This window comes from Geospiza fortis, unplaced genomic scaffold (genome assembly GCF_000277835.1).
Source record: "Geospiza fortis unplaced genomic scaffold, GeoFor_1.0 scaffold182, whole genome shotgun sequence".
NCBI classification, from domain to species: domain Eukaryota; kingdom Metazoa; phylum Chordata; class Aves; order Passeriformes; family Thraupidae; genus Geospiza; species Geospiza fortis.
This window is the reverse complement of record NW_005054367.1, coordinates 2241727-2253986: the sequence shown is the minus strand read 5'-3', so window position 1 is coordinate 2253986 and position 12260 is coordinate 2241727. Positions and strand designations below refer to the sequence as shown.

Below are 12260 nucleotides of genomic sequence, written 5' to 3'. Positions count from 1 at the left end.
CAAACCACAGCTTAGTACACTGATTTTGTTCCATTTTGCAGCATTTATCCACCCCTCCCTGTCATTTCTCTTGTCATTCATCTATGCAAAAGCCAGAAACAAAATGGTGCAAGGGAGTAGTAAAACATCAAAATTAGAAGGTGCTGCTTACATTTGCTCTGTGAATTCATATGCAATTTTTTTCACTTTCTTGATGACTCAGCCTTTATAGGAACCATGCTTATAAAAATCCAAATCACTAACACATGCATAGGAGCCACGTGGGCCAAACAGATTAAACACAATAGTCTCTGAGTTCAGAAAGAGAAGAGTTTGTTGCCCAGCCCCTGGGCAGATGATGCCCCCAACCTGGATGTCTGTAGGTGCCAGGTGATTTTTGTGTGTGCTGTCACCTGTCAGAGTTAAGGGCATGGAAGTCTGAAGTTAAACTTATGTAAGAAAAACACTGATCTTATCCTCCTGCTTGACCTAAGAAAACATATTTTTTCCCAAAAAAAGTCACAGGGCATTTGTAAGAAAACTCCAGCAGCTGCTCTAGAAAAATAACGCACCTGTGAGTACTTAGCTGGATAAAATTATCTGGCCATTTCAATTCAGGATGTCCAAGGCTAGGGCTGGCCAGAAACCACAGCTGCTCAGCAGAAGATGTTAACAGCAAAACCTCCCTGGAACCAGCCTGACCTGGTATTTTCTTCTATTTTGAATAAAGGTGAACTAAAACTTTGCCAGACAAACCTCATCACAGCCACTAACTGCTGGTCTCTGCCTGTGTGTTGGATGCTTTGCAAAATGTCATCCCTCAGAAGCAGCAGTTCAGAAGCGTTCCTTCTTGGATTAATCCAGAATATTTTAAGCCTTTGATTTCTGGCTGCAGAGTAAGGCACGTTTTTTCTAATGGCTTCTGTCTTCCTGGCCCTAGATCTTTTACCACACTGAGCAACACACAGCCCATAATAAAACAGAAATTCATTATTCCAAGGGTGCACTCTTAAAAGTTGTCTGAGAGGAAGAACTTGGCAAAAAGATGGACTGCCAAAGTTAATTTATACTGTTATCAATTCAATAGGCTTAAATAGGCAGTGAAAGCGTTTCATAAGTGTTCATTGTTCAGAGTTCAAGCTAATACCTTCTGCTAAATTGCATTTTGAAGTTTAATCACAATCTACTTTATGTTTCTTTCGGTAATTGGGATTTCTCCACAGTATAATATGAAAAACTCAAACTAATGGGCTTCTCTGATGGAAGTTTAAATTTTGGAAATTTGCCTTGGAGTGCAGTCAGTGCGAGTGCCTGAAATAACCCAGAACCTTTCACCCAATTAAGATGTTAATATTTTGATCATTAAGACAGTTTCATATTATTACAGGCAACAGCAACAAAATAATAATTATTTGAAATGTTATTTTGGAGTGTAATTAATGGGAGCCCTTTTACCCACCAACACAAACACTGCCTCACATGGCACGGGAGCTGTTGGGGAACTGGCTGCTGCTCTTTTTGTCCAAAACGCTAAATGTCAGCATTTTCTTTATCAAAGGGAGGAACAGTGAGAAATGCTCATTTCTGGTCAGCCTTTTGCTCCAGGGAGGGACATGGATCCTGGGAAATGGCATCCAGCAAGCTGTGACTGACTGACGCGCAGTCCCGGGGCCGGGCACTTGTCCAAACGCATGTTGTCAACTCTGCTGCTCCTGATATCAGCTCTTTCAATGCCAGCCTGGCTTTTTTCCCCCTCCTTTCTTTCTCTCCTCCATCAGCTCCCTGTATTTCCTGCACCTTAGGCGTTATGCTGTGGAAAAATATGTTTGCCTGGCACTGAGAACTGAATGGGCACCCTAAAACCTCTGTTTGTGGTGTGAGTGCTCCACTCATGTCAGCAGAGATCTGACACAGGCGTTTCTGCCCCACTCTACTGCCACAAAATAAACAGAACCACCTTTCTACATGTAGAAGGACATAGGTGCTTTAAATCTGCTGCTGGGATTTACAGTCCTGTTTTCTTTTTTTTTAATGCCCTTGCTGCTATTCTTCTGAAGACAATAAAACCAGAAATGTTCTCTTTTATTGCCAAAAATAATTAGCCAATAATTGAGTTCTACACAGTTTTCAAGAAACATGGAGCAAAAGATACGGCTTAAAAAGTGATAAATCCAGGCAAACCATGTACAGAATAATAATGACACCCCCCTGTTATCTTACTTAATGATCAGAAAAAATATTGGCCCAAATAAAGCTGACAAGAAGGATGCTGTAAGATTTATTGTGTGCAGCAAGCATGTACACACGTGGGCTCACTCTCCTCCCAGTGAGAACTGGGGAGTCATCAGCAGGACTTAATGGTATTTTATTTAGTTATACTCAGAGAGAACATGTCCCACAGACTGGAACTGCAAACAGACAGAAAATAAATACTATTTGAAAAGGGCATTAGGGTTCCTGACAGCAAAGTATATTTCCTGCAGTAAAAGGCTGAAATTAATGTACCCTGTCAAATAAACACATGGCTTCATGGTATCTCTGATTTATAGGTGTTAGAATTACTAGGAGCATAAGATATTGTCACAAACAATTCTATACCAAAATCTTTGTGCACTGGCATTTTTATAGCAATTTTCAATAATTTCAGCTGCACTTGCATCAACCTGGAATAATTCCACTGACTTTTGCAGAAGCCCTTCAGGTTTAGAAGCAGGTTTGTAATGAACAGGAATTGTACAATAAAATTTCCACTGTGTACAAAGGAAACAGATGTGGGTCCACATGCAGATGGTGAACTTTCTGTTACCTGAGAATTTTTTTTTTTTCCCATATTACAAATGATGCATCATAGCTAAAATAAACTTACAGGCTCCCTGCAGAAATTAGCTGTAGTCCTTGACTCAGTGCTATAAGAAAGCAAAATTATCATACTTTATTGGTCCTTTCTGACCTCAAAATTATGAATCTCTTACTGGTAGAAACTTGTAAGAAAAGCCATCAGAAACAGTTTTACCTTGTCAAATGAAATGAGTTAGGAATTCTGAAATATATAAGGGGAAGAAGAGAATAAAAGTTTGGGGTTTTGATCTATTTCAGGGCAGTAGAGAGGCTGAACCAATAGAATAGGGACCGAGGGCAGCCAGCTCTATCTTTGATGTGTACAGAGGCAGTTACTCATCTACAGCTGTGTTCCAGATTGCAAGGCAAAATGTGTTCTATTACCATCTGTATGGCAGTTGTCTTTTGTCAAGTGGGCAGTTTTCCTTATCTCTGAGTGATCACAATTACTCCTCCCTTGGGAGGGGACATCTGCTGATAACAGCTATTGAATGTCACTGCATGGCTGATAAGAACTACAGCATCCCATTGGGAGATGTGAGCCCAGAGGGAGGAGCCAAGCATTCCTACCTGGATATAATCTGGAGGTTTTGGAATAACAGCATGGCTTCTTCACTGGATTTCCCAGAGGAACAGCAGCTGCCTCTTCTTCCACTGGATCTTCAGAGGAAGAATGCACCCTTTTCTACAGGATCCCTGCTCCAGCAGAACCACCCCTGACACTCCAGGAGGGCTGCAGCCACAATTCCAATTGGACTGCTGCCAGCACCCTGACCCACAGGGTGTCAGGTTGTGTTCTGACTCTGTCAGTGTTGTTTTTAATATTAATTTAAAATTTATAGCAATTTGGAGGGGTGGGGAGGGTTTACATTCTCCATTTCAGGGGAAGCTCCTGCCTTCCTTAGAAGATTCCTGTCATTCCAAACCAAGACAAGCTGGAAACCTGTTCTCCCTGGGCAATATGTTTGGTGAAGTCCAGACAAGGCTATACAAGGAGGGAGAACTGTCCATTGAGGAAAAAAAACCCCATATGACTGAGAGAGCAAAGTGTGTTCTGGAGCAAAGAATACCCATCCAGTGTGCAAAATCCAGGTACTGACCCACCTTTGGGTCCTCTGACCATGATCCAAACATCCCAAAAATGGCAGTAGAGCTGCTGCTGTGCCCAGAGTGGTCTGGGAAAACCCCACTGCAAAGTGGAGCTGGAAAGCCTGAGAGGCAGTGAAAAACACAGTCCTGCAGGCAATATTCCCTGCCAGGTCAGGAAAAGGTGAGGCCCAGGAGACACAGCAGCAACTCTCTGTAGTTTCTGCAGTTCCTGGAGCCAGGGGTGATCCTGAGGCAGGAGAATGGGCCATTCCTCCTCAGGATGGCACAAAGTGGCTCTGGGGGAACTGGGAGCACAGCAAGACCAGCCAGGGCTCGGGGGGTGTGCGTGCCTGGAGCCCAGGCTGGGCTGGGCAGTGCTGGGTCCCGGCAGCAGGCAGGCAGCACTTTGTGTGTGACCCAATTAGCCACTGCCTCGGAACAAATCAATAATGGCATCTCCTGGAGACAAGCAGGCCCGTGCTGCTGGCTCGGCAGGGAAGGCACAAAGGTGTGATCTCTGTGGAAAACTGGCATCCAGGCGGGTTCTGTCACTGCAGAGGGGCTCAGTGTGAGATGTGGCCATGAGCCACAGAGCCGCTGCAGCGTGGTGTTTTGTGGCATTCACATTTTCTGGAAAATCCCTTCACTCAGGATTTTTCTCTCTCGGGGGTCTCTGTGGTCAGGATGACCCTGAGATGTGTCAGAGAGTCTCTTTTCCCAGCCCAGTAACTAAAGAAGGAGTCAGGATTCTTCTGTTCTCGTTCTCAAGGTTGTTTATTTGCTGTTATCTATAACATTCTTTCCCTGACCCACTGAGGTCTGTCTGGCAGGTCAGGTTGAGGCACACTGCCCACCTCAGAGGCGGTGTCATCTTTTTACACTAAAAACTACATGTACATTATTTACAATAACTTCCCAATACCTATCACCTATGTTAGACAGTCTGTCTCTACCCTAAACCAATCCAAAATTGCCACCATCACCCAGAAGACAGAGGCTAGGAAGAAGGAGAAAGAAGGACAAGGCACGCCCAAATCCCTCCATCTTGGGACATTGAGCCCCCATTCTAAAAACTCAAAATTCTACTTTTCTATCTTGTAACAAACTAATTATCATTCTACTTAAACTTTCATGGCTTGTAAATCCTCATATAAGGTTGGTAATTTTTTCCATGGGTCACAATCAAAGGCACAGGGGTCTTGGGCTCTGTGCCAGGGTCTCTGAGCCCCCTGGCAGGGGCTGGAGCCATCCAGGGCAGACAGAGGAATTTCTTGGGTTCTGACATTTCTCCTGGGAAGCAGAGAGGCCTCAGAGAAAAAGGAAAACAATTCTGATCTTGTTTGTTTCTCCTGTGTTGTGGTCACATGAGGAATATGTTTGGAGATTGGTTACCCACAGGTGATTGTTTCATTGGATTCTGCTGTGAGTTTTTTTGACTCATTGGCCAATCAGGGCCAAGCTGTGTTGGGACTCTGGAAAGAGTCCCAAGTTTTCATTATTATCCTTTTAGCCTTCTGTAAGTATCCTTTCTGTATTCTTTAATATAGTTTAGTTTAGTATTCTTTAATATAATATAGTATCATAAAATAATAAATTAGCCTTCTGAGAACATGGAGTCAGATTCATAATTCCTTCCTTTGTCTGGGGACCCAGCAAAAACAATAGGTTTTCTCCTCAGTGGTATTCTGAGGAGATTTGAGTAAGGCAACATGTGTAGTAACTCAATTTAAAGAAGGGCAGAAAGATGTAACAACCCTGCTGGACTGACTCAAACGCGAAGGAAAGAGTAGAACCTTTTCTTTAGGTGGTACTACTAAAATTTCCTGGCTGTAGGAACTCATGGATGAACAGAAGAATCCAGACAGTGAGCCCAAAAACCTGAATCTCACTGGGACTGTGGCAATAGGTACAAGATAGAGTTAATTGTAAGTGCAGGATGTCATGTTTTGGGGGCTGATTTAGGACACCCAGCATTACTCATCTGGAACCTCCTTTAGGTCCATTTATCACAGGATTCCTCTGAACCAAAAAACGATGTCACTGTGAAAAAAGCACAGACTGTTCTGGGCTACAGCTCTGGGCCACTTGAAAGGGAAGCACAACTAAAGCAGAAGTTTTTGAAGATAAAAGCTTTGCACTTAGATAGCTAATGTAAATGGTACAAACCCCTCTGATGTCTGAAACCTTCAATGTAGCTAAATTGCAGGTAAGTTGTTGTAGAATCCATTAGTTGGACTGGACTGTATCCACTTAATTATCTCATCACCTTGCTGTCCCCATAATCTATTTATTTCTTTTTCAGGGCATTGAAAAGTGGTGCCATGTATGAAAAATGGTCATAAAGCAATTACAAGACACTCTGTGGAGGCTCAAGATGGTAACTTCCACATTTTAATCATCTAGGAAGCCAAAATGGGAAACCAAAAGAACCTCAAGAAGATGCAGCCTGTACATTACTCTGGTTGCTGCTGAGCTCTTAGGAGCTGTTTTCCTGCTGGGAAAACCCATATTTTACATGTCAAAGACAGGGAAAGAATTGAAAGAGAGTTATTCTTTTTTCTCATTATGAGGCTAAAAACCATTAAATTATTAAGAAATCTTGTGGACTGAGAGGGAGAGACTTCCCCAGCACTATGAACAGGTCAAGGAGAAGGGGTTAGATAAAGACACAAACTAAAATGCTGCAGTGACCAGCAGCAACACACATATCACACAGCAGTGACAAATTAATTTAGCCCAAGGCAGCTCTTTCTCAGCCTCACTCCCCATTTCTTGTGCCTGTGCTGACTTTCATTGCTCTGTTTTCCTTTTGGATCCTTTCACTGTAGGATGTGTGGGCTACAGGCACAGGTACGTGTCCCCTGGCTCTCTGAGCTGGCAGAGCATCTCACTTGCATCTCAGTAATCAAAGGAGATTTGGGAGCCATCAGATGGGCTCACTCCTTCAAAACCCTCTCAAAGACAGTGCCACAAATTGGCAGCTTTCAGGAGCATGGCTGCTGCCAGTGCAAGCTTTGATAATAGAAATGGCAGCTGAAATTTAAACTTAGACATTTCCATTACTCAGGAATGGAAAATGTGCAGTCACAGAAGGTTTTCTCATCGTCTGAAATTTCAGGCTGCTGTGTGCAATGCTCTGGGACCCATTTTTCATAGCCACAATGGCTTATTTTAGAATAGTTTTGTGACTTTCTGGGAAGAACCTGGGAAGTACTCTTTTTGGTACAGGAGCTGTAAGCTGAGATGATCCTCACCCTAAAACACCCCACTGAGATCAATAACTTTGTGGTTCTGCCTAAGACCAGCATCCCTTTAGCCTCTCTCTTTTAGATTGGACAAGTCTTTTAGACTGGATAAGTCTTTTAGACTGGACAAGTCAGACTGATGGAAGCACAGGATATCTGGGCTGGGATCTTCAACTGACAGAGAATGTGTAAAGAGTGTGTAAGGGTTGTGTAGGTTTACTAACTGCGCACTGCAGAGGCATTCATCCACATTATCCCTTTTTATGCATCTCCTGTCACCTTCTTTTCCATCCTCTTGCACCAAAATCCACTTGCAGGAGGAGGAAAACACATTCTGGCAACGCTGCCACAGGGCTGCTCAATTCCAGGTCAGCCAACAACTTTAAAGGGAAGCAGGGTACTTTGTCTTCTCCTCAGAAGTGAATGTACATACACAATCCCTTTGTACATACTAAAATATTGAAATATGTAAAAATATGGATTGTAATTAGGGGAAAGTTGGAATAGATTTGAATGTTTAGCATACCCTTGGTATTTCTTGTTTGGTTTCTGTGTGATGCCCTCTGCACAAAGTGATACTTCACCCTAATTGTGCCCTCTCAGTGCAATCATGTAAATTTTGCTCTTGTTCATGTTGTTCTTCCTTTGGGAGCTCTAATCTGGTTATCCTGGACATCCTGGAGGGGAGGAGGTAAGGACACCCATGGAGTTGGGGCTTGCAGGATTAAAGTTTCTGGCTGTGAGTGAGGAAATTTATTCCCCACAGTCCCACAGGGATGTCCTTGGTAAAAGGGTCAGCCCACTGCAAGGTCCCACAACTCAATATCCAGGGAACTGGGATTTCATATCAGCCTTCAGATACAATAATTTCTCCTGCAGTAACCCACATGTTGATCAAGAGAATTTTCTTCTGAGTCCAGAGATCATACATCTTTGGAATGGGCATCAGTAAAAATGACAGATCTTTCAATTTGTCGGCATCTGCTTTCTCATGGCTCTGCTCCTTTTAGGGATATTTACAGCTGTGCAAAATTTATTAGGGTTTTGCAGAAAAGCAAATGCAAAGCTCATCACCCAATTATAATTTCTGCTTCTAAGCTTCTTCCTATTTTTGTTTATTTATTATGCCAATGTATTTTGAGTTTTTGAGTTGGAACAGCCTTGTACACACACAGTTTCCCCTCTAGAAATTTGTTTAAATTGCTTTCTGGATATATGAATTCTCTGCTTATTTGGACCTTTTCTGCAGTAGACCTCTCAGACCTGCAGATAAAAACTGCAAACCATTGATCAGGTCTCTGCACAGGGGAACAGCAGTGACCTGCAGCAGCTGTTTGTCCAAGCCTGGAAAGCACCAGTGACAAAGCTAATTAATTCATTTCTCAACTCCATGCCTTCTGTTTAATGCACATGCCAGCAGTGAACCACATTATTTCACTGCAATCCAAATATCTCGTGGTAAGGTGACAATGTTCCTCTAATGTTTGTTGAGAATTTCATTAAAAGATACAGTGGGAAAGCAGAATCTTGGTTTGCTTCTCCTACTGGGTTTTGCTTCCCCCTATTTTGTTTCACTCTGAATCCCCAATGTTTCTATTACAAGTGATGACGTTTCAATATTATTGAAACTATTAGGAGTTTTCTTAATATTTCCAAATCAACTTTTATCCATAATATTGGTTCAGTGAAATGCCTCTTTTTCCACATCAGCTCTTTCTCTCATGACTCTAATAGATCTTACTAAAACTCTAATTCTACATTTATGGTATAAAATAATAATAACCTGTTTCTTCCACTAATTTACACACATAGTGCAGCAAAAGAGAAATCTGCATTTCCACACTTTTAAAGCACATTAAGACATAAAAATCCCAAGCCCTCCATGCCCTATTATTGGATTTATCTTGCAATTGTGAATGTTACTATTTATCTTGAGAGAGGAATGATACAGTGGTGCAACACCCACCCCTGAGCATGCACAGGCACACACTTCCAGAGTTCAAAATTTCATCAAGCTCTTGCTTTCAGTGTGAAGGAAAAAAAATCTGAGTGCTTGAGATTGTTACCACCTGCCAGACACAGCAGAAAGGTGTGGGCATCTTTAAAGACCAAAAAGAAAAAAAAATCACCAAACCCAGAATTCCATAATTAAACATATTTATACACTACTATCCACATACACACTAGGAAATATTTACAGATCACTTGATACTAAGGAACAGTCCTGGTTTAAGCTGAGATAAGGTTAATTTCTTCCCAGTAGCTGGTACAGGGCCATGTTTTGGATTGAGAATGAGAATAAATGCTCAGTGTATAAACTGGGGGGGAAAGCTGGCCAGGGGCCACTGCTTGGGAACTGCCTGGGCATTGATCAACAAGTGGTGAGCAAATGCCTTGAGCATCACTTGTTTTGCATATTGTAGTTCCACTATTATTATTATTATTATTATATCTTTATTTTAAGAAAGAAATATCTTTTCTATTAAACTCTCTTTATCTCAATTCATTAAGTTTACTTCTTTTTTTACCAATTCTCTTCTTCATCTACTGCATTCCTATTTTACTTTTCAAATGCTCTCTGCTTGTTGGTTCAAATACAGCCAGGGAATAGAGAAGGACTTCAAAGAGAAAAGCTAGATATTATTCATACTACCACACTGATCCACAGATCATTTCAATAAAATAGACACAAAAAACCCACACTAAATGTGTTTACCAAAAATTGCAGACTTGTCTTTTTGTTACCTAGGTTTCTATTTGGACAGTGGAGCTTGTGATTAAGTTTTCTGACCTCTTGCTGTTCCACTCCCCAGTGAGACGATCACTGTGAAAGACTTTTTGGTGATGCACTGACACTGAAGACATTTCCACAACACAGCAGCAGAAATTAACCTTAAGCAGCTGATTTGTGCCCAGCTCCTGACACAGAATCCTTCCTTGGAGCTTTTTTACGCCAGTCCTTCCTTCTCTAACAACTATTTTGTTTTCAAACTTTCTTCCCCTTGACCATGAGATGGAGGATCCCTCCTGACTGCTGGATGTGAGTCAGGAGCTTTGATCCAGTACCTGCTGAACTCCATTGGTTTCAGACAGTGTCAGAAGGTGCTGGATCAAGGCTGGAGGTTCTTGAAAACATTAACTAGATATGGTGTGTGGAGCTGAGAGATAAAGCTGGTAAAAAATGGAGAGGGGGAGAAGGAGACAAAGAAAAGCATTACCCTGAAGATGTTTCTTCATTTCATACAACACTTCAGACTGCACAGACTTTTTCAGACTTTACTACTGAGTGCTCTGGGAAAAAAAATGGAAATCTGCCATGTCGCACCAAAGAGGAGGCGAGTAACTTTCTCTTGTCAGAATACAAATGATAACACATCTTCTCTTTTTCTCTGGTGCCTTGTCATATCATCCTCTGTCTTATTGTGTTTTAAAGAGAACTACCTGGCCTTCCATTCTTGTTGCACAAATCAAACCAAGACAGAGCCCATTTTGAGAAAAATCCCCCACTAACCTAAGATTTATTCTGCAGCATTCCCATGATTCAGCTGAAAGGCAAAAGAACCAGTCTGCTGTGTGAGAAAGGATTTAATTGCTCTGGTTAGAAGAATTAATCTAGACAAGTGCAAAGAATACAAAGAAAGGAAATTTCTCTTGTTGGAAACTGAATTTTGCTCTTGGATATGCATCTGTAGCTTCTTCTGAAGTTAGCAGCATATCAAAGGCAGGATTAGGCCATAGGACATTTGCATCACTAGCCATGGATCCAGACCAAGGGTGGGAACAAAGGGCATTTAATAAGCCAAAATTAACAAATACTTTAATTGCCTACCTGCTCCATTTCCGTAAAGGTGCTCTGCTCCTCATCCTCCTCCTCGATATCCGACTCACCCACAGCAATGGGAACACAAATGGACAGGTCAGGATTGGTCATAAAATCATCATCTGTAATTGCTGGGTGTTTCTCTCCATTTTTATTGACCCCATCCTCAGCACGGTTCTCCTTGTGGTTCTCCATGTCTTTGCCGAGCTCGGCGGTGGCGTGGCTGTTCACGCAGTTGTTGAGGGCTCCTGGGTTCTGGGCAGCAAGTTTCATCATGGCCTTCTTCTCAGCTGTGGTCTTGGGGTGCCTGAGGACGTGGCAGCAGAAGTTCCAGGCGGCTTTTTTGGCGTACTGCAGGCCCCTGTTGATGCGGGCAAAAGCGAGCTGCAGGTTGTTCATCTCGCCGTCCTCGTCCGGGGCCGAGAGGTTGTCGGCGCTGAAGGAGCTCAGCAGCAAGGCAAGGAACAGGTTGAGCACCTGGAAGGAGTGAAGTTGAAAGGAAGTTGATGAATTTTAAATGTGGGGTGGAGGAATCTGGGCATGTCCAGCCTTTCTCCTTCTTCTTCTTGGCCTCCATCTTCTGGGTGATGCTGGCACTTTTAGATTGGTTTAGAGTAGAAGCTCACTGTCTAACATAAGTGATAGGTATTGGAAATGATTGTAAACATTGTATATGCAGTTTTTAGTATAAAGACATAACACTGCCCAGGGGGCAGGCAGAGTGCCTCAGACTGTCTTGCTGAGCAGACCTCAGCAGGCCAGGAGAAAGAATTTTATAGATAAGGAACAATAAACAACCTTGAGACCAAGAACTGAAGAGCTCTGACTCCTTCTTTGACCGCTGGGCTAGGTAAAGAGACTTTCTAACATTTCTTGGGGTCACTCTGACCAGCTAGAGATTCCGATATACAGTGACTTCTGTGAGCCAGAGAGAAGTTTGGTAAGAAGATCCGTGTTTAGCCCTGAAAGAATTTTCTACCAAGGTCATTGACATAGAAAACATGAAAGAAAGGAGGATAAATAAGAGAAACCTGCAACTGCCTATTCCAATGAGCACTTTGTCTTTTGTGACCAATGAGTAAAGTGCAAACTTGTGAGTTTTGTAAGAATGTATAAAAAGCATGCATGCTGTAATAAAAACAGGTTTGAAGCCTTCTGAAAATGGAGTGTACTGCTTTGTGCTGTGACCATCTCAACTATGACATGTTTGGTCCTGGAAACAGGAGGGTCTGAGTTTCATCTCATCTGCGGCACTATAGCCCCATCATGGAAATCCCTCTAATTACTAA

General features: G+C 42.4%; 1 protein-coding gene across 1 annotated transcript in view; it reads right to left on the bottom strand.

Annotated features, from left to right (window-relative positions):
- The window catches only part of LOC102041347 (sodium channel protein type 5 subunit alpha-like), a 217310-nt gene that overhangs the window by 63638 nt on the left and 141412 nt on the right, over positions 1–12260 (bottom strand). The window contains exon 17 of the mRNA XM_031059735.1: positions 10981–11448. Within this exon, the coding sequence (XP_030915595.1) occupies positions 10981–11448 (468 nt within the window). The remainder of the gene's footprint in view (positions 1–10980; positions 11449–12260) is intronic.